This window comes from Canis lupus, chromosome 14 (genome assembly GCF_048164855.1).
Source record: "Canis lupus baileyi chromosome 14, mCanLup2.hap1, whole genome shotgun sequence".
In the NCBI taxonomy this organism is placed as follows: domain Eukaryota; kingdom Metazoa; phylum Chordata; class Mammalia; order Carnivora; family Canidae; genus Canis; species Canis lupus.
Genome location: NC_132851.1, coordinates 51,083,403 through 51,110,153, shown reverse-complemented (window position 1 = coordinate 51,110,153; position 26,751 = coordinate 51,083,403). Strand labels below are relative to the sequence as shown.

At 41.3% G+C, this 26,751-nt stretch overlaps 1 protein-coding gene and 1 long non-coding RNA gene across 4 annotated transcripts; one reads left to right on the top strand and one right to left on the bottom strand.

The window, feature by feature from the left end:
* Positions 1–701: 701 nt before the first annotated feature.
* LOC140603480 (uncharacterized) lies at positions 702–13,113 on the bottom strand. 3 transcript variants are annotated; one of them, XR_012006458.1, is made up of 4 exons: positions 12,885–13,113; positions 1,823–2,055; positions 1,235–1,316; positions 702–890 (listed from the first exon to the last, which is right to left on the bottom strand). It is a non-coding gene; the product is annotated as an uncharacterized lncRNA (long non-coding RNA). The 3 variants fall into 3 exon arrangements; XR_012006459.1 differs by having other exon boundaries at positions 1,894–2,055; XR_012006460.1 differs by lacking the exon at positions 1,823–2,055.
* Positions 13,114–13,534: 421 nt separating this feature from the next.
* SPINK2 (serine peptidase inhibitor Kazal type 2) lies at positions 13,535–25,521 on the top strand. The gene is made up of 4 exons (XM_072775177.1): positions 13,535–13,692; positions 14,568–14,620; positions 23,167–23,276; positions 25,194–25,521. Exons 1-4 carry the CDS (start codon positions 13,617–13,619, stop codon positions 25,237–25,239), a joined length of 285 nt encoding a protein of 94 aa, XP_072631278.1. The 5' UTR covers positions 13,535–13,616; the 3' UTR covers positions 25,240–25,521.
* Positions 25,522–26,751: the final 1,230 nt, after the last annotated feature.

The following is a 26,751-nucleotide window of genomic DNA, read 5'->3' as shown; positions in this document are numbered from 1 at the left end:
AGTATTCTCTGGGCTGACTTTTTTTTTTTTATGTTCCTCCCTTTCTGCATAAATCATAGACTCAGATCTCATCCCTGCAAAACCAAACCAAACCAGTGTCTCCATAACCCACCCCCTGCCTTACCCTACTCCCTCTCACGTGCCCCTGCCATCGGCCTTACCTACCGTCCTTTCTCTTTGTGGAGAAGAAGAGTGTGATCTGCCTTGAGCATCCATTATTCACAGAAACTGTGCCCTCCACATTCGTCAGTAGCCTCTTCATTGAGAAACCGGCTGGACCCTGTTTAGTCTCTTAGACGTGCTGCTGTTGATTGTTTCACGTGGGCATGACTCCATCATGGCTTCCCTGACGACATACTGTTCCAGTTCTCCTAGGACCTCTTTAGGGCTCTTCTCCCCTCCTCCACTTCAGAGTCTCTTAATTTTTATCCACTGCCTCATAAACACAGGTGTTGCCAAGGCATCTAACACTGGTCTCTGCCTCCCTCCCTTCCCTGTAGAGCATTGCTCCCAAAGGTGCTCCACATTGACCCCCAACATTGGCATTATTGAGAGCTTGTGAGAAATGCAGAATCTTAGCTCCTACCTTGGGCTTCCTGCATCAGAATCTGCATTTTTACCAAGTGACTCATTTGCACATTAAACTGAAGGACTGCTGGTCTGTAGCAGCACTGGCTAATGGAAATACAGTGTGGGCCACATGTGTAATTTAATATGTCTAGTTATTACATTTAAAAGGTGGAGAGAAGGGGCACCTGGGTGACACAGTTGGTTAAGCATCTGCCTCTTGATGGGGGCTCAGGTCATGGAGTAGAGCTCCGTGTGGGGCTCTCCGCTCAGTGTGGAGTCTGCTTGGAACTCTTTCTCTCCCTTTCCCTCTGCCCTTCCCCCTAAAATAAATGAATACATCTTTAAAACTAAAGAGAAACAAATGAAATCAATTGTAATCATACATTTAACTCAGTATATCCACACTGTTACAACTTCAATATGTAGCACATATAAAAATTATTGCAATTTTTTATGCTTCTTCTTTCACAGTAAGTGGTTGAAATTGGAGTATATTTTACTTTCACTGCACACCTGGATTCACCCCACAACATTTTAAATACTCAATAGCCACATGACTAATGGCTACAGTATTAGGCAATGCAGCTGTAGAGTTTAGCATGAATATAAGAACTTAGGGTTTAAAGTGAAAAAATTTGCATATGAATCTAACTTCAGCACTTACCAGCTTCATGATCTTGGGCAAATTTCCCTCTCTGCACTTCCTTTCCTCATCATGTTAGCAGGGAGTAATATTCACTATCCCACTATTAAAAAATAAATAAAATATTTTAAAGTAAATAAATATATAAATAGAATTTTATTTTATTATTATTTTTTTTATTTATGATAGGCACACAGTGAGAGAGAGAGAGGCAGAGACACAGGCAGAGGGAGAAGCAGGCTCCATGCACCGGGAGCCTGATGTGGGATTCGATCCCGGATCTCCAGGATCGCGCCCTGGGCCAAAGGCAGGCGCTAAACCGCTGCGCCACCCAGGGATCCCTATAAATAGAATTTTAATTTAAAATCCAGTTAGTTAACATATCAGATGTAAGCAATTTATTTATTTTTTAAAACTTTTATTTATTTATTCATGAAAGACACACACAAAGAGAGACAGAGACATAGGAAGAGGGAGAAGCAGGCTCCATGCAGGAAGCCCGACATGGGACTCGATCCCAGGACTCCAGGATGGTGCCCTGGGCCAAAGACAGGCGCTAAACCACTGAGCCACCCAGGGTCCCAAGATGTAAGCAATTTAAAAACTTACTTTCCACACTTATATGATGGCAGACTCTGGAGGCAAGCTTCCTAGGTTCAAATTGTAGCTCTGTCACTTACCAGCTGTGCCTGTTTCTTCATCTAAAAGAGGGCTTAGGGGATCCCTGGGTGGCTCAGCAGTTTAGCACCTGCCTTTGGCCCAGGGATCGAGTCCCACGTCGGGCTCCTGGCATGGAACCTGCTTCTCCCTCCTCCTGTGTCTCTGCCTCTCACTCTCTATGTCTATAATAAATAAATAAATAAATAAATAAATAAATAAATAAATAAATAAATAAATAAATAAATAAATAAATAAATAAATAAATAAATCTTAAAAAATAATAAAATAAAAGAGGGCTTATAGGGGCACCTGGGTGGCTCAGTGGTTGAGCGTCTGCTTTTGGCTCAGGTCCTGATCCTGGGGTCCTGGGATTGAGTCCCTGCAGAGAGTCTGCTTCTCCCTCTGGCCATGTCTCTGCCTTTCTCTCTCTGTGTCTCTCATGAATAAATAAATAAAATCTTATTAAAAAGATAAAAGAGGACTTATAATAGTCTCTGTACTATGGAGTTTTTGTGAAGATTAAATACACAGAAATTCCTCACACCAGTACCCAACCCATAGTAGGCACTGCAAATTATAACAATAATAAAGGACCCTTTAACAATAATACCTATGGGTTTGGGGATATTGGAAATGCCTATTATGATGTTAAATAAAAGAAACAGAACACAAAATAGTTCTTGTAGTATCATCACAACTGTATTTAAAACAAAGTAGCTTAGTACTATGGCTAGGAGTGAAGCCGTAAGTGAAATGCTTCACTTAGTGAAGCACTAAGTGTTAATTGTGATTATGTTTGGGAGCTAGAATTTTCAGTGATTTTTTTTCTTTCTGCTTTTCTAAGTATGCATGAATTTTGTAACAAGGAGAACCAAATTAACTTGTATTTCTTAAATTGTTTACTGGTTAAGAGAATGGGCTCTGGAATAAAATTCTTTGGGTTCCCTTGAGGGCATTATGTTAAGTGAAATAATTCAGACAGAGAAAGACAAATACTGTACAATCTCACTTATATGTGGAATCTAAAAAAAGCCAGACTCACAGAAATGGAGAATAGAATAGTGGTTGCCAGCAGCTCTGATGTGGAAGAAAGGGAAAAAAGGTCAAACCTCTAGTTTTAAGATGACAAGTTGTGGGGAATCTGATATTCAGCATGGTGACTGTAGTTAACGATATATTAAAATACTGGAAAGTTGTGGGGAGCTTGGGTAGGACAGCTGGTTAAGTAGCTGACCCTTGGTTTTGGCTCAGGTCATGATCTCAGGTTCATGATCTCAGAGTTGTGAGACTGAGCCTTCTGTTGGGCTTTGCATTTAGCACAAAGTCTGCTTGAGATTCTCTCTCCCTCTGCCTCTCCTGCTCATGCTTGCTCACTCTCACTTAAAACAAGTACATAAATCTTTAAAAAAAAAAGCACTAGAAAGTTGCTAAGAGTAATTCTTAAATGTTCTCACTGCACAAAAACCTTGTAGTTATATGAGGTGACGGATGTGTTAGCTAACTTTATGGCAGTAATCATGTCTTAGTATCTATGTATCAAATTATCACATTCTATGCCTTAAACTTATATAATGTTATGCATCAATTATATCTCAATAAACCTGGGGAAAAAAAGAGATGGAGGAATAAAAGATTCATTTCATAGATGTCAGAGAAGCACATTTAACTTTAATTATATAAAATTTTGAAATAAAAAAATTCCCAGGGCACCTGGCTGGCTCAGTCAGAGGAAGAGTATGCAACTCTTGATCTCAAGGTTGTGATTTCGGGCCCCACATTGGGTATAGAGATTACGTGGAAATAAAATCTTTAAAATAAAATAAAATAATTCCCTAGGCTCCAATTCTGGCTATGCTATTCACTATTGATGACTTTGGATAACTTGCTTAACTCCTTGTGCCTTGATTTTCTCATCTATAAAATGGGAATAATAATTATACGTCACTTATAGGAATTATTGTAAGGATTAAATTATGTAATACCTGTAAAGGATTTAGGAAAATGCCTGGCACATAATGACAATGTTTTGAGAAGAAGAAGAAGAAGAAGAAGAAGAAGAAGAAGAAGAAGAAGAAGAAGAAGAAGAAGAGGAGGAGGAGGAAAAAAGTGAAGATGATGGTTGGTGTTAGTGACATGTGACTCCTCTGGTTTGAAACTTGGTGATCCTATTTATTAGCTATTGGAGTATGGGTATGTTTTTCATCATCGCTAAGCCTCAGCTTCTTCATCTATAAATGGGAATAATAACACAGGTGTAGTATCACATAGGATTGTTATGGGTGTTAAAAAAGAAAGCCACAAAAAAAATAAAAAATAAAAAAAGAAAGCCACAGGCCCAAAGCTGAGTCATTTTTGTCAGGCTAAGTCACCAAACTGAAGCTTGCTACCTAATTTAATTGTAGTTTCAACCTCCCCCAGAAATGTGGTCTTGTCAGTCAAAACTTTTCTGATCAGCACCCACACAGTAACCTGTCACACAGACCCTCTCTATTTTCCACCCACTTCTGCAAGGGAAGATGAGGCGATCTGCGTGGTAAGGCCCTAGCCCTTTACCTTAGGGGAAGATGACCTTGTCTGGAACAATCCAGTTGCTACTAACTCAGCGCACCACCCCCTTCCTATAAAAACCTTCCATTTTGTACAACTCCTCAGGGCTTCCCTCTTCTTGCGAGATGGGATGCAACTGGATCATGACTCAATAAGCCAGTTAGATCTTCAAATTTACTCCATTGAATTTTATCTATTTATTTATTTTTAAGATTTTATTTATTCATGAGAGACACACACACACAGAGGCAGAGACAGAGGCAGAGGGAGAAGCAGGCTCCATGCAGGGAGCCCGATGTGACCCCAGGACTCCAGGATCATGACCTGAGAAGAAGGCAGATGCCCAACCACTGAGCCACCCAGGCATCCCTGAATTTTGTTTTTTAACGTGGGGAATTAATAAGATCATTCATGTATAGTGCTTGGCTCATAGTTAGCTCAATATTAATTAAAAAAAAAAAACTAATTGGAAAAACAGTATCTACCTCATAGGTTACTGTGAAAATAAAGTGAGAGCCCTTTGGAAACTACTATGAGGCACTAGTTATGTCAATTCATGCCCACTAGATGGCCATAGACACCACCAAATACAGCTTGGCTCAACTAAAGATGGCGCTGAGGGAAAACAAATAGAGGATAGTTTTCTTGAAATTACTTACCAGACCTAGTCTCACATCTGTGATTATACTGGAATGTAGTGATCACATATAGTATTTCAAATGAGTGAACTACCTGCCTGGGCTTAGGAATCATTTTGTTTGATATATAGATTGTAAAAAAGAAAATAAAAGGAAAGGAAAGAAAGAAAGAAGAAAGAAAAAGAAAGAAAGAAAGAAAGAAAGAAAGAAAGAAAGAAAGAAAGAAAGAAAGAAAGAAAGAAAGAAAGAAAGAAAGAAAAAGAAAGAAAGATGATTTTGACTAGGGACTCTGTTCTAATTCCACATTCACCTCTGTCAGGTTCCATTTTCACTTCTGGACATTTCTACATGCACTTATGCTCTGGCCTACTCCCTTGTTACTCAAGGTATGGTCCATGGTCCAGCAGCATCAGTTTCAACTGCACTTGTGGAAGTGCAGCATCATGGGCCTCACCCTAGATTTGCTGCAGACGCAAACTAAACTCTTGGATTTCTCTAAAGACGTCACGCTGGCCATTGTACATGCTGGTCTTCCCAAATCAGAAGCACCTCCTTCTCCATCTGCTGGGCAAATGGGCCTCTTATTTATCCTTCTTACTTAACCCATTAGTGAGGGAACCAGCAGGACAGTAAACCAGTTCAAAGGAGAATGGAAGAGACTAGTAAATATATGGTCTGTGGGGAAAAAAGAACTTTGGAATAAGACTGCAAAACCACATGTAAACAATACTGCTTTCTATCATCAGAGCAATAAAACAGTAACATTTGGAGTTACCTTTTCTACCAGCAATATCGTTTGCCACTTATCTTCCACAGTTAATATCTAATAGACTCTAGGCCCCATCACCAGTAAATAACAGGGCAAATAAGATGTAGAGTCTGATGAGCCCCACTCAAGCTTCTTAGACAATACTCTAGTGTGACTCTGAAAAGGCACATAATAATATTTTGCCCTATTTGCAAGTTTTCAATACTTTTTCTTAAAAGTTTATTTATTTATTTATTTTTAAAAAGATTTTATTTATTTATGAGAGACACTCAGAGAAAGGCAGAGACATAGGCATAGGGAGAAGCAGGCTCCCTGTGGGGAGCCTGATTTAGGACTTGATCTCAGGACCCCAGGATCATGACCCTGAGCCAAAAGCAGACGCTCAGCCCAGGTGCCCCTTTTCTTAAAAGTTTAAACTTGGTGACAGAGATAATAAGGAACATGTTGAGCTGCTAAACTTAATATCATAGAATATGTTCGTTTCAGAGGATGAAGTGAAGATCTACACCACAGAGCTGAGTGGAAAGGAAAACAAGATAGAATTAGGTTTGTCTTTTAAAAGATCTCTTCCTGACCTTCTTTGAGCCCCACTACACTAACCATAAAATGGCTATAACATCTATTTCATATGGCAGTTGATTTCAAATATTTTGGTCTTGGGAGTCCCAGACCAAATTTTAATACTCTTGAAAATTACTGAAGATCTCAAAGAGTATTTCCTGTTATATCTATCAATATTTAATTATATTAGAAATTAAAACTGAGGAATTTAGAAAATATTCTCATTTAAATAAGAAGAATAAACATTATTTGTTCACATTAATAACAATTTTTAGGAAAAGAAACTATGTTTTCCAAACCCCAGAAAGATTTGGCTTTGATTCAGAGGACCCAGTTAAAGTTTCCACAGTGCCTCTGTTACTTCAATAATTTCTTAAAAAAAAAAAAACAAAAAAATTTTATTTTTAGTAATCTCTACACCTATCATGGGGCTTGAACTCACAACCCCAGGATCAAGAGCCTCATGCTTTACCAACTGACCCAGCCAGACACCCTGCAATTTCTATTTAGATGAGATTTGATAACATGCTGGTTTAAGACAAGCCTAGGAGTGACAACATGTATTTTTGGGATTTATATGGCTCGATTTACTATACTGCCTAATTTTTATAAAACATCCTCTGATCTGTAGGTCTTGTGTAATCAATTAGGAGTGGGTTATACATTGATGGTTACCATTACTTGAACAGGTGTTTTCTTAAAGGCCTTTTATCATGGTAATATCACTAGATATTAGAATTAATCCCTGCCTCTTGAGGGCAGGGATTTTTAGTAGGTGTTGTTCGCTGCTAATCTGGTTCCTGGGACAGTGCATAGATAGCATTTTGAAATATTTGTGGAATGGATGAATGAATAAAATGAATGACATTTCTAGAATCATATATCCTTCTGGATAGTGTGTATGGTTTCATTCAAAAATAACCATTTAAAAAAATTTTTTTAACTTGCAAGTTATGACCCTGGAGGTTACCCACCAATATTTCAAAGAGGGCTCTAAAAATTTCTTTGTGATAAGAGTCATAAATACTTTTTGAGAATTCTTCCCAAATTAATATAATTTAAAGTTACTGATTAGTTAAAATTCTGAGAACCATATGTAATGAGCTAGCAAAAATGTTTTCAGTAAAGTCTCAGTTTCGGCTATTATTTCTCTGCTTTCTAGCTTTTTGAAATTGGGTTTCTTTTCTTTAACGCATCATAGTGCCCTTGAGATCCACTCACATTGTTGCATGAATCAATTATTGATTCATATTTACTGTGGAGTAGAACTCTGGTATGAATTACCATAGCTTAATTGTTCACTTGATGAAGGATATTTAGGTTGTTTCCAGGTTTTGGCTATTACAAATAAAGCTGCTATGAACATTCATGTTCAGGCTTTTGTGTAAACATAAATTTTCAGTTCTGTGGGAGAAATGCCCAAGAGTACAATCTCCAGGTCATATGGTATTTGCATGCTTAGGTTTTTTTTTTTTTTAAGAAACTACCAAACTGTATTCCAGAGTGATTGTACTGTTTGACGTTCCTGCCAACAATGAATGATTCAGTTTCTCCACCACCTTGACAGCATTTGATGTTTTTATTTTAGCCATCCTGACAAATGTGTATTGGTATTTCATTGTGATTTGCATTTCCCTAATGGCTAATGATATTGAATATCTTTTCATGTGTTGGCATCTATATATCCTCTCTAGTATAATGTCTGCTCATAAATTTGTTTTCTAATCAGGTGGGTTTGGTTTTTTGTTTGTTTCTGTGTTTTGTTTTGTTTTACTCTGGAGTTTTGAGATCTCCTTATATATTCTAGATACAAGTCCTTTGTTGCATATGTGGTTTGCAAATATTTCCTCCCAGTCTGTATTTGTCTTTTCATCCTCATTACAAGGTCTTTTTTTTTTCTTTCAGATTTTATTTATTTATTTGAGAGAGAGAGTACAAGCAGAAGAGAGGAGGGGCAGAGGGACAAGCACACTCCTGGCTGAGCGGGAAGCCAGAAGTGAGGGCTCAATCTCAGGATCCTGAAATCATGACCTAAGTTGAAGTCAGACACTTAACCACCTGAGCCACACAGGTGCCCCCTCATTACAAGGTCTTTTACAGAGCAAAGGTTTTTAATTTTGATGAGGACCAATTTACCAATTTTTCTTTTTATAAATCATGCTCTTAGCCTCAAGTCTAAGAACACTTTCCCTAGATCCTAAAGATTTTCTCCAATGTTTTCCTCTAAAATCTTTCTTTGAGGATTTTTTTCTCTTTTGAAGAATAATTACATACAATATTGTATTAGTTTAAGGTGTACAACATACTGAATGGATATATATATATATATATATATATACACATTCAAAAATGGTCACCACAAGGGGTGCCTGGCTGGCTCAGTCAGTGGAATGTGCAACTCTTGATCTCTAGGTTGTAAGTTCAAGCCCCATATTAGGTGTAGAGATTATAAATAAATAAACTTGAAAAAAACTTTATAAAAAATGGTAACCACAATAAGACTGGTTACCATCTGTCACAATACAAAGTTGTTATAATATTATTGACTTAATCCCCTGTGCTGTACATTATATCCTTGTGTCTTTTTTATTTTATAACTGGAAGATTGTGGTGTTTTAACAATATGAACTTCCAATCAATGAGTATAGAATATCATTCCATTTCTTTTTTTTTTTTTTATCATTCCATTTCTTTGTGTCGTCTTCAGTTTCTTTTGTCAATGTTTTACACTTTTCAGAGTACTGGTCTTTTACTTTCTTGATTAAATTTATTCCTACATATTTTATGCTTTTAGTGCTTTTAAAATTCTTTTCGATGTAATTTAAAATCTAAAAGGTACACATTTTACATTTAAATCCATATTTTACTGAAACACAGCCATGCCCTTTCTTTGAAATATGGTCTGTCTGCTTTTGTACTATATCGCAGTGTGGACTAGTTGTGACAGACTGATCCACAAAATCTTTTTTTTTTAAGATTTTATTTATTTATTCATGAGAGACACACAGAGAGGCAGAGACATAGGCAGAGGGAGAAGCAGGCTCCCTGTGGGGAGCCCGATGAGGGACTTGATCCCAGGACCTCAGGATCATGATCTGAGTTGAAGGCAGATGCTCAACTGCTGAGCCACCCAGGTGCCCCTGATCCACAAAATCTAAAGTATTTACTCTTTGGCTCTTTACAAAAAGTGTTGACTCTTGTTCTGGGCTGACAAATGCTGAGAAAAACTATATGGAAATATTTCTAAGGTGTAATATCAACAGTTTTTTTTAAAGATTTTATTTATTTATTCATGATAGACACACACACACACAGAGGCAGAGACACAGGCAGAGGGAGAAGCAGGCTCCATGCAGGGAGCCCGACGCGGGACTCGATCCCGGGACTCCAGGAACACGCCCTGGGCCAAAGGCAGGCATCAAACCACTGAGCCACCCAGGGATCCCAATATCAACAGTTTGGAACAAAATAATATGAAGGCAGCAGTGTCCACCCACATAAATTTATGACAAATCTGTCTTGAGGCTTTTCTTTTTGAAGCTGCAGTTCCTAACACAACTCTAAGTATTGTTCCTAAGTCTATGCTCAGATTTTGGATTGTTTTCCTGAAACATCATAGACAAAGATGTTTATAAGCAAGTGTTTGTTATTTGGTAATAGGAATCTAACAAGGTTGAGAAAGTATGTGTGTATAATATATATAACATATATACTCCTTGATGAATGCCTTTGGCAAAATAAGCCATCTTCAACTCATGGACTTTATTCAAAGAATTTACATTAGGTGACTCAGAAATATATTAACATATATTCCAAATTTACCCTCCAGCCTCAAACATGACACTAGTCAGAACTCAGCCACGCATGGTGCCGGATAGAGTTTAAAACTGTATATTGTCTTCTCATCCCAGTACTTGAGGTTACTAAAATCAAAGGGTGGGATATGTGACCATGCCAGTCATTAGATTATTGTATGTCAGCTCTGAAACCTCCCTGCCAGACTCAGCGAGGCTAGAATTCATTTCTGCCTTGCCAGCTGGCTTACTGAAGTTTCCAATTGGATGTGTTGGGGGACCCTACACGGCAGGACAGAGGAGGGACTTGATTCTGCATTCTGGCTATTTCTTTCAGCAGTCCTGTCCCCGCAATGTCCCTTCACTGGCTGTGGCAGCTGCTTCCAGTCTCTGGCTTTGTCACACACCTCAGACGGCCTCACTGCGCTCCCTCAGAACCATCAGCACTAGGCATGCAACATCCCCACTCAGAGGTCTAAATCTCAGCTTTCTAGCAACTCTCCTCCAAATTTCTAGATAATCTCAACCTCTTCTTTTATTTTTTTTTAAGATTTTATTTATTTATTCATGAGAGACACAGAGAGAGAGAGAGAGGCAGAGACACAGGCAGAGGGAGAAGCAGGCTCCATGCAGGGAGCCTGACATGGGACTCGATCCCGGGTCTCCAGGATCACACCCTGAGCCAAAGGTAGATGCTTAACCGCTGAGCCACCCAGGCGTGTCCCACAACTTCTTTTCCTCCAGACCTAGGGCTGATACCTATGGCTTGGAGTTACCATCTTTGTGTATTACCGCACTGGTCCCTTACTGCTTTTTTTTTTTTTTTTTTTAGTTTTCCAATACCGGCCTGGCCAATCCCTTATGTTAAATTCTTTGGGAGGGACACCCGGGTGGTTCAGTGGTTGAGCATCTGCCTTTGGTTCAGGGCGTGATCCCAGGGTCCTGGGATTGAGTCCCACGTTGGGCTTCCCATTGGGAGCATGTTTCTCCCTCTGCCTATGTCTCTGCCTCTCTTTCTGTGTCTCTCATGAATAAATAAATAAACATCTTTAAAAAAATTCTCTTTGGGAGAATTCCTAGTGAGGCTTGTGTTTTCTCCAGACTGGATCCTGAATGATACAGGGAATATTTCACGGGATCAACATTTGACACATAGGCATACAAGGCAGGAAAAAAAAAAAAAGGTCTGCCAATTCACTAACTTGTTGTGCCTCTTTGGCAACATTAGTTCTCTTCTCCAAACTTCTCATCAAGATTTGCTGAACTGGGGATCCCTGGGTGGCTCAGTGGTTTAGCACCTGCCTTCGGCCCAGGGTGTGATCCGGGAGTCCCGGGATCGAGTCCCACGTCAGGCTCCCTGCATGGAGTCTGCTTCTCTCTCTGTCTATGTCTCTGTCTCTCTCTCTCTCTCTGTCTCTCTGAATAAATAAATAAAATCTTAAAAAAAAGATTTGCTGAACTGTTACCAAAATTAGTGTTCAGAATTAGTAAATATCTCAGAGGGTGCTTATCTAGGGAGAAAAGAATCAGTAAATCAATATTATTCTCCAATACTATATGAGTTATTGTTAGAGTGCATGAATGTGTTTCTTTCAGAGTAACCTTTCTTTTGTTCAATTTCTTAAAATGAAACCTTTTGATACAAAATGATACATGCATATAATTTATTTTATCACATACATGTACTGGTTTGCTAGGGCTGCTGTAACAAAGTACCACAGATTGAGTGGCATAAATAATAGAAATACATTTTCTTTTTTGTTTTTATTTTATTTATTTATTTATTTTTAATTTTTTTTAATTTTTATTTATTTATGATAGTCACAGAGAGAGAGAGAGGCAGAGACACAGGCAGAGGGAGAAGCAGGCTCCATGCACCGGGAGCCCGACGTGGGATTCGATCCCGGGTCTCCAGGATCGCGCCCTGGGCCAAAGGCAGGCGCCAAACCGCTGCGCCACCCAGGGATCCCTCTTTTTTGTTTTTAAAGATTTTATTTATTTATTCATGAGAGACACACAGAGAAAGGCAGAGACACAGGCAGAGGGGGAAGCAGGCTCCATGCAGGGAGCCAGATGTGGGACTCGATCCCAGGACTCTAGGATCACGCCCTGGGCCAAAGGCAGAGGTTCAACTGCTGAGCCACCCAGGGGTCCCTAGAAATACATTTTTCTTGAAGGTGGAAGTCCAAGATCAAAGTGTTGGCAGGTTTGCTTTCCTCTCAGCTATTCTCCTTGGACTGCAGATGGCTGTCTTCTGGGTCCTCACAAGGTTATCCCTCCGTTTTGTGTCCTAATCTCCTCTTCTTGTAAGGACACCAGTCACACTGCATTAAGATCTACCCTAACAACCCTCTCTTGGGTTTGAACTCTTGTTTCCTGGATCCTGTGTCTGTTTTGGGTCTACTTGCTGTGATGTCAGTTTAACGTTTCAGGATTCATCTATGCAGCAAACATGTACTGAGCTTGTGTCAGGCATGGTGCTAGGCACTAGGGATAGGCAGGTAAGAGAAACAAAGCTACTGCCTACAGGCTGCAATGGCTCTGTGACAGCACAATGAACCAATGTGACTGGAAATCAGAGCAGAGGACCACTTGTCTGGGAGCACAAGAACTGCCCCCTTTACAAATGTCAACATGGAAAACATAGAAAGGGAATAAAATGTATTGAGTTGTACCATGTCTGAACACATGTAGGTCCTTACCTCATTTAATACTCATACGAGGGCAGCCCGGGGCGGGGGGGCTCAGCAGTTTAGCGCCGCCTTCAGCCCAGGGCCTGATCCTGGAGACCCGGGATCGAGTCCCGCATCCGGCTCCCTGCATGGAGCCTGGTTCTCCCTCTGCCTGGGTCTCGGTGTCTCTCCTTAATTAGTTATGATACCCGCTTTAGGAGGAGAAGGATGGCGAGGTGGGGGGCTAGCACCGCCCCTGTAGCCCCGCCCCCGCAGCCCCGCCCCGCAGCCCCGCCCCGTAGCCCCGCCCACTGTAGCCCCGCCCCGTAACTACGCCCCACGTAGCCCCGCCCCATAGCAACGCCCTGTAGCCCCGCCCCTTGCAACCACTCCCCGTAACCACTCCCCACGTAGCCCCCCACTGTAGCCCCGCCCCCTTGTAACCACGCCCAGTACTCCCCGCTCCCTGTAGTCCCGCCCCCGCAGCCCCGCCCCGTAGCCCCGCCCACTGTAGCCCCGCCCCGTAACTACGCCCCACGTAGCCCCGCCCCATAGCAACTCCCTGTAGCCCCGCCCCTTGTAACCACTCCCCGTAACCACGCCCCACGTAGCCCCCACTGTAGCCCCGCCCCTTGTAACCACGCCCCCTGTAGTCCCGCCCCGTAGCCCCGCCCCCGTAGCCCCGCCCCTGTAGCCCCGCCCCGTCCCCGCCCCCCGCCAGCCCGCGGCCGCTCGGACCTGGGCGCCCCGAGCAGGGTTCGGATGGCGGGCCGCGGAGGGAGCCTGGCGCTCGGGGCGGTGAGCTTGGTGCTGCTGCTCCTGGCCCGGGACGTGGCAGGTAGCCCTCCCCGCGGGTCTGGTCGGCCGGCACGGCTGCGGGCGGAGTATCCGAAAGTGGGTCTGGCCCGGGGCTCCCAGCCCCCCGGTCCCGCGGCCCTCGGCGCACCCGTTACTGGCGGTTCCCCGCAGCCTGGCCTGTGCGCGTCTAGGGGCTCGAACGGGGGGGGTGCAGGGCTGGGGGTGCAGGGCTGGGGGATGGCCCTGGGGCCAGCGCCGCTCTTTCCTTCTTGCTTGGCCTTGGCTCCGGGCCTCTTCTTAGTGACACCCAGCTATCTGCTGTCTCTCTCCCTTGAAGATTTTCTGGAGCCCAAGATTATTAGAATTTGTGTGTGTGTGTGTGTGTGTGTGTGTGTGTGGACACGGGGGCCCTCACTGAACCCCAGCAGGAAATGAACAGGAATTAGGGATTGTGAATGCCAAGTGCATCAGGCACACTGAGGCTTATGAGAAAGGGGCTTTAAGTCCAGCCAGACTTGACACCTGTTTGAAAATGGAATTAAAATGGTAGCACCTAATGTTCAGTTTTGCGTCTGTTACCCTGAGCCACAGAGGAGAATATGGTGAATTAGTAAGAGTTACTTCTCTTTTATTTCATGGCTCCGAAATGCTTTTTCAAGCCAATGTGTTAGGGTGGTCAGTTCCAGAATCCGTACCAAATATTCCTTATGTGTGCCTGCCAGGAGAGGTGCCAGAAAACAACTTATTACCCTTCTTTGGGGGTGTGGGTGATGGGGGCTGTTCCAAGAAGCGAGGTGTCTGAGAGGAAGGGAGAGGTTGTGGCCAGGATAAAGCATAAGCTGGATTTTAAAAGCCCCTTATGAATAAGAATTGACCTTAATCATATACTTTAAGATGTCTGTCTTCTTCTCACAGCCTCTTTGGACTCTTTGAGCTCTGAGTTTGGTCAACCTTCAGAATACAGAACAGTAAGTAGGAGCCCACTTGTATTATTTCCACTCCCATAGGGTTCGGGTTGGGGCTAGTTTTCAGGTCTGACCTGCCAGTTTTTTTTTTGTTTTGTTTTGTTTTCCCCTAACCTGCCACTTTTGAAACTGTTGACTGCCTCTTTAGAAATCAGATTCTAAGGCAGGCCTTTTGATGCAGATCAAAATTGTAAATTTTGTCCAGAAATAGCTCAGTCCTTGAAGGCCTCAGCACTTTGTTTCCTTTAATAGTTTCTTTGATGACTCAAAAAGTCCTTGGTCTAATGGTTATGTCTTGTACTAGACATTTTATGAACATTATCTAAATAAGTCTGTGGAAGCAAATGAAGACCAACTAAATGAAAACAAGCAAAAGCAAGATTTCAGAGCTTGATGTGTAGCACAGGATTCAGCCACACATCTTTTGTGTTTTGGTGGAAACTCAAAGGCTGGCAGAGGAGAGAGAAAGCGCTATAGTGGGAAGAAGGGAGGGTTTCAGGTGTGCCCTGATTGGAGGCTGTTGGCCTGGGGAAGCTAACTAGAAGGTGGGCTAACTAGAAGCAGACATCCTATGTGAAGGGTAAGATGTGCATATTTGGCTTTCTCTGGTTGGTGCTAAGTTAGAAGTGGGGAAAAACATTAGTGAACTTGTCAGTATCAATCAAATCCTGGCCATTTTGGGCTAGTTGTTATGTAGGTTATTGTTTGGCTTCCTGGATTGTCATTAAAGATAGCTGTCTGACTTCTTACAAGTCTGACTTATACTAGACTGGCTTCCTGGGTTGGTTATTTCTAAATAATGAATTGGTTTCCTGGGTAGGCTGCTGTAGGTTGTGGGTCAGAGTTTTTTATATACATATGTGTGTGTGTGTGTGTGTGTGTGTGTGTGTATTAGAAAGAGAGAGAAAAAACACATAAGTGGTAGGGGAGTGGGGTGCAGAGGGATAGAAAGAATCTTAAGCCCAGCACGGACCCTATGGTGGGACTCGATCTTGTGACCCCAAAATGATGACTTGAGCCAAAATCAAGAGTCAGACGCTTAACTGACTAAGCTACTCAGGTCCTCCAGAGTTCAATTTTAATAAATGATCTTACATTGTCTGTATGTATATTCAGTCTCTCAGTCCTCATAGTGACCTTGTAAGATATTATTTTATGTATAGGGATATTGACCTCAAGGGGTTAAGTAACTTTGAGTATTCAGAGTAGACCTCTTCCAGGAAACCTTCTCATCCCATTTTCTAACTCCAAAGGAGATATAGATGCACTTTTTCTTTGTTTCCATTCAACCTATACTGCATCATCATCATCATTATCATCATCACATGACAGTGTAGGGGAGATTTATTTATTTATTTAAGATTTTATTTATTCATGAGAGACAGAGAGACAGAGAGAGAGAGAGGCAGAGACACAGGCAGAGGGAGAAGCAGGCTCCATGTGGGGAGCCCGATGTGGGACTCGATCCCGGGTCTCCAGGATCATGCCCTGGGCCAAAGGCGGCACTAAACCTCTAAGCCACCAGTGCTGCTGTAGGGAAGATTTAAAAGCTTTACACTTCTAAGTTCTCAACTGGGGCCTCTTGAACACAAGACAGTTTAACAAGAAAAAAAACAAGCAAGTTTATTAATAAGTGCATCACACATACACACATGGAAGCATTCAGAGATGAATAACTCAAAGAGGTGGTTTAGAACTTTGACTTATATAGAACAAATTTCTAGAGACCTGACAGGACAAAGTAAAATGGTTTTAGGCTTCCAAGGGTGGGATACTATAGGAAGGTAAATATATGGAAAGAAACTACGGAGTAAGGTTTGTTTGCAGGTTCCTCTGGGGCCACCTTGGGTGGAGTCTAGAGTTGTCTTCAGTAAAGGAGAAACTATATTCTGCCTTTGGGCAGAAAAGGGGAGAATACAGAGCACTTTTTTTGGGATTGCTACTTCTTAATTGCCTTTAGCTCAAAATATATTTTATGTCAAAGAGTCATATTTTTGGGGTGACATATTCTGGTTTCCTTCAACAGTAAATGCTATCTCATCATCGCATTGAATTGTAATTGCCTGTTTGTCTCCTTTCAGTAAACTGTATACTCCTGTGATCAAGTATGATGTCTTATTTGTTATTTGGTGTCTAATCTTCAGCTCTTAGCAGACCCCAATAATACATTTTTATCAGATGACTCCATTTTTGGGTGGTTTGATTTTCTCTCAGAAAATGGTAATAACGGGCAGCCTGGGTGGCTCAGCGGTTTAGTGCTGCCTTCAGCCCAGGGCATGATCCTGGAGACCTGGGATCAAGTCCCACGTGGGGCTCCCTGCGTCTCTGGCTTTCTCTCTACCTCTCTCTGTGTGTCTTTCATGAATAAATAAATAAAATCTTAAAAAAATAAAAAAAAAGAAAATGGGAATAACCCCACCTCCATCTCAAGGCTGGGATTAGGGTAAGGTGAGTTGGGTGCCTAGGGTGCAAATTTTTTTTCTTTTTCTAGGGTGCAAATTAAAAAGAAATATTACTTATTCATGAGAGACACAGAGAGAGGCAGAGACATAGGCAGAGGGAGAAGCAGGTCCCATACAGGGGGCCTGATGTGGGACTCGAGCCTGGGACTCCAGGATCATGCCCTGAGCCGAAGACAGGCGCCCAACTGCTGAGTTGCCTAGGCATCCTGCTAGGGTGCAAAATTTAAAAAGGCACTCACTCTCAGGAGGCAAATGCTACAGGACTCTGCTCAGTTTGTACAGGATTATTAAAAGAATGAATTACTCAAGAGATTTTTGTTTTCTTCCCCAGTTCTGTTGCCACTGCTCTGGTTTAGGGTCCCCATTACCTCTTACCTAGGCTAGCATAGTGGCCCCCTATGCAATTTTCCTGAACTCTTTATTATCTCCACTTCCTGACCCCTGCTACACACTGCTGCCACAATTCCTTTCAAAACTTCAGCTCTAGGGATGCCTGGGTGGCTCAGTGGTTGACCGTCTGCCTTTGGCTCAGGGCATGATCCCGAGATTCTGGGATCAAGTCCCGCATCAGGCTTCCCACATGGAGCCTGCTTTTCCCTTTCCTGTGTCTCTGCCTCTTTCTCTCTGTGTTTTTCATGAATAAATAAAATCTTCAAAAAAAAAACAAAACAACTTCAGTTCTAAGTACAGCATGTCCCTATGCAGAACATAGAGACTTCCCAGTGTCAACAGTGTCCTTACTGCAGCCAATCTTTCTACCTGTACCTTCCACTGTCTTCCCATAGCTTATGCTCTTCTATCCCTAAGCTAGTGCCACACTGTTTTTTTTTTTTTTTAAGGTTTATTTATTCATTTTAGAGAGAAAGAGAGTACATGGTGTGGGGAGAGGAGAAAGAGGAAGCAGACTCCCTCTAACACCTCTCTTCAAATCTTATTCATTTATTGAATTTTTCAAAAGAAAATATTCAGAGTATAAAGCTCTGACAATTACTTAAAAGCATATCACATCCTTCTACAAATATTGATTCTAAGAAATAAGTAAAAATGCGAGATGGCCCTCTTCCAGAATGAGAGTGTCTTCTAAAGCTCTGAGGAGCAGTCTGCCATGGATATAAACTCTCTTCTAAAGTTGGCATGTCGTGGCATGTAATTTAGAGCCTCCCCTGATGGTGAACCTATTCTGAATTGTTTTTCTTCTGTCATAAATTTGGGTAACTGAATAAAACTAAGGGTTGGTGGAGGCATAATTTATTAATGAAATTATTTGACCTCATTGATAAAAGTGAAAAGTATTTATTCGTAAAGCCTCATGTTTCCACTCAGAAAATCCAGGAAGTGAGTGGCCTAAATTTAATGAAGTTAAATGGTGGATAGCCAAAGTTAACTTTGAAATCAAGAGAATGAGACTGGAAACAGACTGGAATACCAACATTGTCTTCCAGCTGGCTAGATACCTTGGGGATCTGAGAGACATCAAAGATCTTCTGCTTAAAAAACAAAACACAACAAACAAAACTTCCTTACCAGCCTGTTAGTGCTCCTCAAAATTCATATGTTAGTCATTCTTTGAGATGAAAGCATTTGAAAGCTTCTGTTGAATATAAAAAACCCTAAGACCTTCAGGCTAAATAGATTGATTTTAATTAGTTGTTTATCTAGTCAGATAGTGGGCATAGGCAAGATATGTTTTAGTTAAAAAAAGGGAGGCAGGAAAGGTGTAGAGCAGGAGCTCCCTGAAATTGTGTGCCAAATTGTGTATCTCAGTGTATTCCCTGTATCTTCCAAATGTAGTCTAAGTGGATTGGATGTCAAGATGATTGGGAACAGCAGTTCCTAAGACCAGTCATAGCTGAATCAGAATTCAGGGGCCTCTAGACACATGGATTCTAACCCTGGAGATGCAAATTGAATCTGGCATGAGGTCCCAAATCAGTGTTTTCTTTTCTTTTTTTTTTTTTAAGTTTTATTTAATCCATTTAGTTTACAGTGTAATATTAGTTTCAGGTGGACAATATAGTGATTCAGCACTTCCATACAACACCCGGTGCTCATCACCACAAACGCACTCCTTAATCCTCATCATCTACTTCATCTACTTCACAGCCACCTTTTCCCACTAGCCGCACCCCCCACGCACCCCCCCCCTCCCGCCGCCAGCCCCAACCTCCTCTCTGGTAACCATCAGTTTGTTCTCTGTAGTTAAGAGTCTGTTTCTTGGTTTGTCTCCCTCTCAGTTTTGTTTTGTCTTTCCTTTGCTTGTTTGTTTTGTTTCTTAAATTCCACGTATGAGTGAAATCATACAGTATTTGTCTTTCTCTGACTTCTTTTGCTCAGCACAATACTCTCCAGCTTCATGCATGTCATTGCAAATGGCAGTAAATCAGTGTTTTTAACACGCTTCTGAGGTGACATGCTCAGGCAGCCCTGTGTGGGTCCACTGGGGCTAGTTGTTAACACTAAACACTCACTGAACACCTTCCGCTTAAGCAACTCACAAATGACCCTCTTCCTTCTCTCTGAACAATTGCCACAGCATAATGACCATTTCCTGGCTGTAGGTAGCCTACCCTCTTATTTGTATACCAGTAGACTACTTCCCATCAGTAGAGTTATATTCTTACCAAGACTTAAAGTGTGTGTGTGTTCACAAGCCTGTTGTGGCAGTTACCAGTCTCATTTTAACTAAAAATGTAAGGACAATAAAAACATGAGTATAAAGAAATAAAGTCATAGATTATATGATGACTTAATTGAATGCTTTTGAAAGACTTGGTAAAAGACATATTGTTAAAAAAAAGTTGCTGTCGAGTTAGGTGTAGGTGAAACAACTGTAAATAATTGTAACAAGATTTTTAAAAATTGTATATTACATTGTTTTAAATTCTCACAGTATTTTTTTTTAAGATTTTATTTTTAAGAAATTTCTACAACTAGCATGGAGCTTAAATCTACAACCCCAAGATCAAGAGTTGCATACTCTACCGACTGAGGCAGTCAGGCACTCCTTAAATTCTCACTGTATTTTAAAATAGTGGTTCTCAGCTGGGGGCAGTTTTGCCCTCCAGCAGACATTTAGACTGTTATTTTGATCATCATGATTGAGGAGTTGATACCGGCATCTAGTGGATAGAGAACATCCTACAACATACAGTCCAGCCTCCCACTCCAAAGAATTATCTGGTCCAAAATATAAACTGTGGTTGAGTAATCATGTTTTAAAGAAAGGAAAACAGTGTGTACTTGTGTGTACTTATTATGGGTATCATTTTTGCAGTGATAGCACACAGAACTCCTAATTATAGTTGACTCTTGAACAATATGGGGATGGGGATGCCGACCCCCCCCCCCATAGTCAAAATTCTAAGTATAACTTTTGACTCCAAAATGTAACTGCTAATAGCCTACTGTTGACCAGAGGCCTTACTAATAAATAAAGACTTGATTAGGGGCACCTAGGTGACCTAGTTGGTTAAGCTTCCTGACTTTATTTTGGCTCAGGTTATGATTTCAGGCTCACAAGATTGAGCCCCTCATTGGGTCATTGGGTTCGACACTCAGTGGGGAGCCTGCTTAAGATTCTCTCTCTTCCTCTGTCCCTACCCCATTCCTCTTTCTCTCGTCCTCTCTCTCTCTCTCTCTCTATTAAAAAAAAAAAAAAAAGAGAGAGAGTTGATTAATACACATTTTGTATGTGTTACATTCTTAACTTGGTATTTTTGTAAGTTAGAGAAAATAAAATGTTATTAAAATCCCAAGGGAGACAAAATACATTTAAATACATGTTGTTCAAGGGTCAGCTGAAGTTGAAACATTCAAAGGAAAGAGCTCTTGTATCAGGATTAGATTCAGCTGCAAGTAACAAGAGACAAAATAGGAGCACACAGTGCTGCCATCCTAGAATGTGCCCTTTATCCTCCTGATGTATAAGATAGAGATTAGAGCTCCATGCACCCAGAAGCAGGATGGTGGAATGGACAGAGAAAAAAATTGAGGGAAACAAAGGACAAGTAACTGCTTTCTCTTAAAGGACATTCCCAGAAGCTACTGCACAGTAATTCCATGTATATCCTTAGCTACAAGGAAAATTATATTATAGTAGCATTACAGGTGGCCCTATGTGTCTTATATCCAAAAATTGGAAATTTTGTTTTTCATCTATGTGTTTTATGATAAAATGTTTAGGGTATATATATACATATATGTGTGTATATATACATGTGTATGTGTATATATATATGCACATATAGTTATTGTTTCCTTGCTTTAATTGATTTTATCAACTATACGACCAACTACCACTTGTCCCAATCTCATTGGATAAGAGGGCATCCACTCTGCCTGTGAGAGCAGCCTCACAAGGCATCATCTTAATGAGCTTTGGGCAGCATATCAGGCTCCTGAATGAGGGCTAAATGAGAGAATGGGAAGGGTCAACAAAACCTCTTTTACTTTAGATTTTAATCCATGGCCATCCCTGCTTAGGTCTTTATAAATCCAGATAATATCAATAGAAAAATGCACTGCCTTTATTCAGAGTGCTAAACCAGGATGACTTCTTTTATTCTGAAGTGAAAAAAGTAATTACCATTTACTAAAACAAGTATATATACATATATATATATAAACATATGTCTATAAAATAGAAATGTAGTGGACCATATATTTGACCTTTGTTAAAGTGAGACTGCACACCATGTTCTGATCGCTGTGACCACATCTAGTCCTGGCCCTGCTGGAGATTAGCAGCTGTGAGAAAGATATATCATTTGTCTAGCCTCAAATCCATCTAATCACAGGGTTGAGTTCCATGATGCCATGTCAGTTTCTTAGGGCTGCTGTACTAAAGTTCCACAAACTGGAGGAGTTGAACAACATAAATTGAATGTCCCACAGTTCTGGAGGCTAGAAGTCCTAAATCAAGGTGTTGGTAGAATTGGTTCCTCTTAAGGGCTGTGAGGGAGAATCTGTTCCATGCCTATCTCCCGGGTTCTGGGAGTCCCAGATGTTTTTTTTGCTTGTAAATGGCATTCACTTTGTCTTCTCATGATCTTCCCTCTGTTTTAACTCTATGTCCAAATTTTCCCTTTTTATAAGGACACCAGTCATATTGGATTAGGGTCCATTCTACGGACCTCATTTCAACTTAATTTCTTATATAAAGACCCTGTTTCCAATAACGTCACATTCTGAGGTTCTGGTGTTTACAACTTTAACTTAATCACTTTTTGAATGGGTATAATTCAATCCATAACAACCCCTAAGGAAGGTCTAATTCTGAACCTGCTGTTTTCTTTGGTGCTGTTGGTTAAATGCCAGTATCTTAAAGGTCCAGACTAAAAGATTAGATTCCTGAGTTTATCTTGACATTATGCCAAGGGATTAATTAAGATGGAATGTAACAACATTCATTTGGAGTTAGTAGTAAAGTACAAATTACAAAGTGGGTATGATGGTGTGTCTTGGACTTTCGTTTAAAAATCAGCCAGACTGGGGTGCCTGGGTAGCTTAGTCAGTTCGGTGTCTGACTTTTGATTTTGGCTCAGGTCATGATCTCAGGGTTGTCAGGTCAGATCCTGCATCGGGCTCTGCACTGGGCATGGAGTGTGGTTGAAATATTTTCTCCCTCCCTTTCCCTCAGGGTCCTCTAAAAAAAGATAAAAATAAATAAATAAAAATAACCAGACCGAGGTCCTTTTCTTACATAGTAGGTATTAAACCATTGCTTCAATATTGCACCTGATTTTTGCATTAAAAAATCTTTTTTGGGCAGCCCCGGTGGCCTGGTGGTTTAGCACTGCCTTCAGCCCAGGGCATGATCCTGTAGACTCAGGATCGAGTCCCACATCGGGCTCCCTGCATGGAGCCTGTTTCTTCCTCTGCCTGTGTTTCTGCCTCTCTCTGTGTGTCTCTCATGAATGAATAAATAAAATCTTTTTAAAAAAATCTTTCTTGTGTGTGGGAAATAGAACTATTTTTGTAGGATGTTCCTAGGAAATCTAGGAGACTTGGGACTTTGTCTTACCCTCAGCTATTTTGTGATGAGAATGTCACAGTTTTGTAATTTCTGTTTTTCTTTCTCTTTTCTAGCCAAACTGCAATCAGTATAAATTACCAGGATGTCCCAGAGACTTTAGCCCTGTGTGTGGAAGCGACATGTCCACTTACCCCAATGAGTGTACTCTGTGCATGAAAATCAGGTAACATAGTTTTATAGTATAGACTGGTCAAGTTTTCCTTAGTCCTTTTCTTGATTTTTGATTACTTAGGAAGTAGCAATTCTTTTCTTGGATGTAAGAATCAAATGTGACATAATAGTTCTGTTTTCAGACTGACATTTAAAAAGGCAGAATCAGGGACGCCTGGGTGGTTCAGCAGTTGGATGCTTGCCTTCGGCTCAGGTTGTGATCCCGGGATCCAGGATCGAGTCCCACATTGGGCTTCCTGCAGGGAGCCTGCTTCTCCCTCTGCCTGTGTCTCTGCCTCTCTCTCTCAGTCTGTGTCTCTCATGAATAAATAAATCTTAAAAAAATAAATAAATAAAAAGGCAGACTCATTCAGTGCATTTCCCAGGTCAAAGTTAGAGAATGACATTTGTGAGTAGCCAACTATAGACCAGATAACCAGGTTATGTTACTCTCCACGGATGGGCAGTTTCCCCAAATTAAGAGTATATTTAATTCTTAAACTCTGTGACATATTCATCTTTCCTTTATTTTTACTCATATTTTTAAAAAATGGTTTTTTAAATAGGCCCCACACCCAATGTGGTTCTTGAACTTATGACCCTGAGATCAAAGAGTTGCATGTTCCACTGACTGAGCCAGCCAGGTGCCTCTTGAATCGTCTTTTAAATTCAGAGGGCATGTGCAAGTAACCTGTATCCCCTGCAATATGAACTGGGACATAGGTCTTAATCATTCCACCTAGTAGAATGTTAAGCAATGTATGTTATGCTTGATGCCCTTCATGTCACTCACAGGTGATGTGACTCCTATAGGTATGAAGCAGGGTGAATCACAGGGTTAAGATGCATTTCAAATAACCATGTAGTGCCAATATTAAATTCATGAATTACTCAGTTTATTGCAAACTTTATCATACAAGTTAGTCACACAAGAAAGCTAGCGGAGGGGATTAATGAACCACTCTGAAGAGGATCCAAGAAGGAGGCATCACAAGGCAAGCAGTGAGGCACCTCTCCAGTGACAAGCTTTGGCCTTGATTTCTGTCACGCCACTCTGTGCTGACAGCCTCCAGCAGCATCTGTCCTGGCACAGCAAACTTACACCTATAGCCTGGGTGGTTGATTGGCCTTAAAATGTCTGCCGGACAGCTTCTTCATTTAAGGATCTACTTGGTTGAGGGTAACAGTTGTATCCAAACATTTTTGCCGCATCAGCTCCATCCACTTGGTCTTACCATAGATGTTTTCAAACAAGTTACTTATCTGTTGGTTACAGAGCCAATGCGTATGGGCACACTCTAAGTCTGCATCAGACATTGACCAACAATTAATTATAGGAGTTCACATTGACCACTGAGACTCCATCTTGTCTTCCTCTAACTTAGCTTAATGTCAACTGTGAGTAGGAATCACATACAAAATAGCACCTTATGACAAGGGATGCTGATTTGTATTTTGGGGGTTCATTCTCTGGTGTCAGTCTTTTTTTTTTTTAAGGTTTTATTTATTTATTCATGAGAGACGCAGAAAGAGAGAGAGGCAAAGACACAGGCAGAGGGAGAAACAGGCTCCATGCAGGGAGGCCACATGGGACTTGATCCCGGGACTCCAGGATCAGGCCCCAGGCCGAAGGCAGCGCTAAACTGCTGAGCCACCCTGGCTGCCCCTGGTGTCAGTCTTTAGTGAGTTACTAGGTCTTCTCAGTATGCGTTTTTGAGGTTAGCGCCCTATACCCTAGGGTTAGAAAAAAGTGGCCAACTTGGGGCTTTTACACTCATTTTTTAACCAGATGTAGCTTTAAAAATGTTTAAGTTAGCATCACCTGAGAAGGAATCCAACGTATAACAACATGGGTCTTTTTGGTACAAAGAGTGGGACAGTTTCGGTATGGGAGGTAATAAATGTGTCTTTATGGTTGTTCAATTTGCAGGGAAGATGGGCGTGACATTAAAATAATCCGGAGTGGACCGTGTTGATGGAGCAGTCCATAGAAGAGAATTCGGAGAAACCACCTTCAACAGTATATGCTAGATGAATTCCATTTTCCCTTTTTCTCTTTCCTATGTTCTTTTGCATGGGATTTGTTAGCCCACATTTTCTGAAAGGAGGTATGGAAGAGAGCTAAGTGCAGTGACTGATAATTAAAACAAACACAAAAAATCCTTGTTTCTTGGCTTTTACCCCTTGAGTTAAGCTTAATGCCCAGGTGCCTTGTGTATTGCTTTATTTAGCTGGAATAAAAACAGCATTGTATTCAAGTATTGCTGTTCTCTCTTGAATACCCATTCTTACTCCGCAGCCTCCTGGTGGCTCTTTTCCTTTCAGGCAAAGGTGAATTTCATTAGGGCAAAGTGGAGTCTTCGTTGAGAGGGCAAGATTTATTCTACTTCCTCCTTCTTCCAAATCTTACAGAGTTAATGTAACGGGGACAGTGTTCTGCACAGAGCACATAACCATGAAATACTTGGAGCTGATTTTAGCCTGAGCCAGTAAAGTCAAAGAATCATGCAGGTTGAAATATTTACTAGATTCAATGTCTTCTTTCAGTAGTTTCCTCTCAGGGTTCGTGCAGGTATTTGGCTCCTTTTATTTATTTATTTTTAAAGATTTTATTTATTTATTCATGAGACACACACACACACACACACACACACACACACACACACAGAGGCAGAGACACAGGCAGAGGGAGAAACAGGCTCCATGCAGGGAGCCTGACGTGGGACTCGATCCCAGGTCTCCAGGATCAAGTCCTAGGCTGATGGCGGCGCTAAACCACTGAGCCACCTGGGATGCCCTTTTTCTTCCTTTTAAGAGCAGTGGTTCTCAACTCCAGGGCGATTTTCCCCCAGGGGACATCCAGCAATATGTCTGGTGTTTTGTTGTCACAGTTGAAGGGTAGGTGCTACTGATATCTAGTGGGTAGACACCAGGGATGTTGCCAAACATCCTACAGTGCCCAGGTCAGCTCTCAACAAGAATTTTTTCAGTCCAAAATATCAGTAGTACTGAGGTTGCAACATCCTGTTTTCAAGTTTGATATAACTAAGAATAAACATTAGCAATAATAAAAGTGATGGGGGATTACTTTAAAATGATGCTTTCAGGCTTTCAGGTAGAGGATTTTGAATCAAATCCTGGGTGAGGACTAGCTTCTAGGAAACCATTAGCCATGAGGCAAGAGGTGGCTGAGAAAGTGTGTAGTGGAAAGAATATGGCTTTTGAGGTCAGCAAAACCTGAGTTGGAATTCCGATTCTAGCAGTTGTGCTTTGATTTTTTTTATATGGAAAATGGGATAGTGCTCAACTCATGGAACTGTTGAGAGGAAACTGCTTAGCACAGTGCTTGGACGTAGAAACCACTGAAATATCAGCTGCTGTTATTTCAGGTACCCCTCTTAGAGAGAAAGAAACTGAGGCCCAAGTAATAAAACACATTGAAAGTCTGGCCTAGATGCCTGGGTCTCCAAATTCCCAGTCCTCTGTTT

Bases quoted from the DNA above. Each gene is read 5' to 3' on its own strand.
- SPINK2 (XM_072775177.1), top strand. From the start codon at position 13,617: ATGGCGGGCCGCGGAGGGAGCCTGGCGCTCGGGGCGGTGAGCTTGGTG. The intron at 13,693-14,567 runs GTAGCCCTCCCC...TTCTTCTCACAG, and splicing joins CCTGGCCCGGGACGTGGCAG to CCTCTTTGGACTCTTTGAGC. The intron at 14,621-23,166 runs GTAAGTAGGAGC...TCTCTTTTCTAG, and splicing joins AACCTTCAGAATACAGAACA to CCAAACTGCAATCAGTATAA.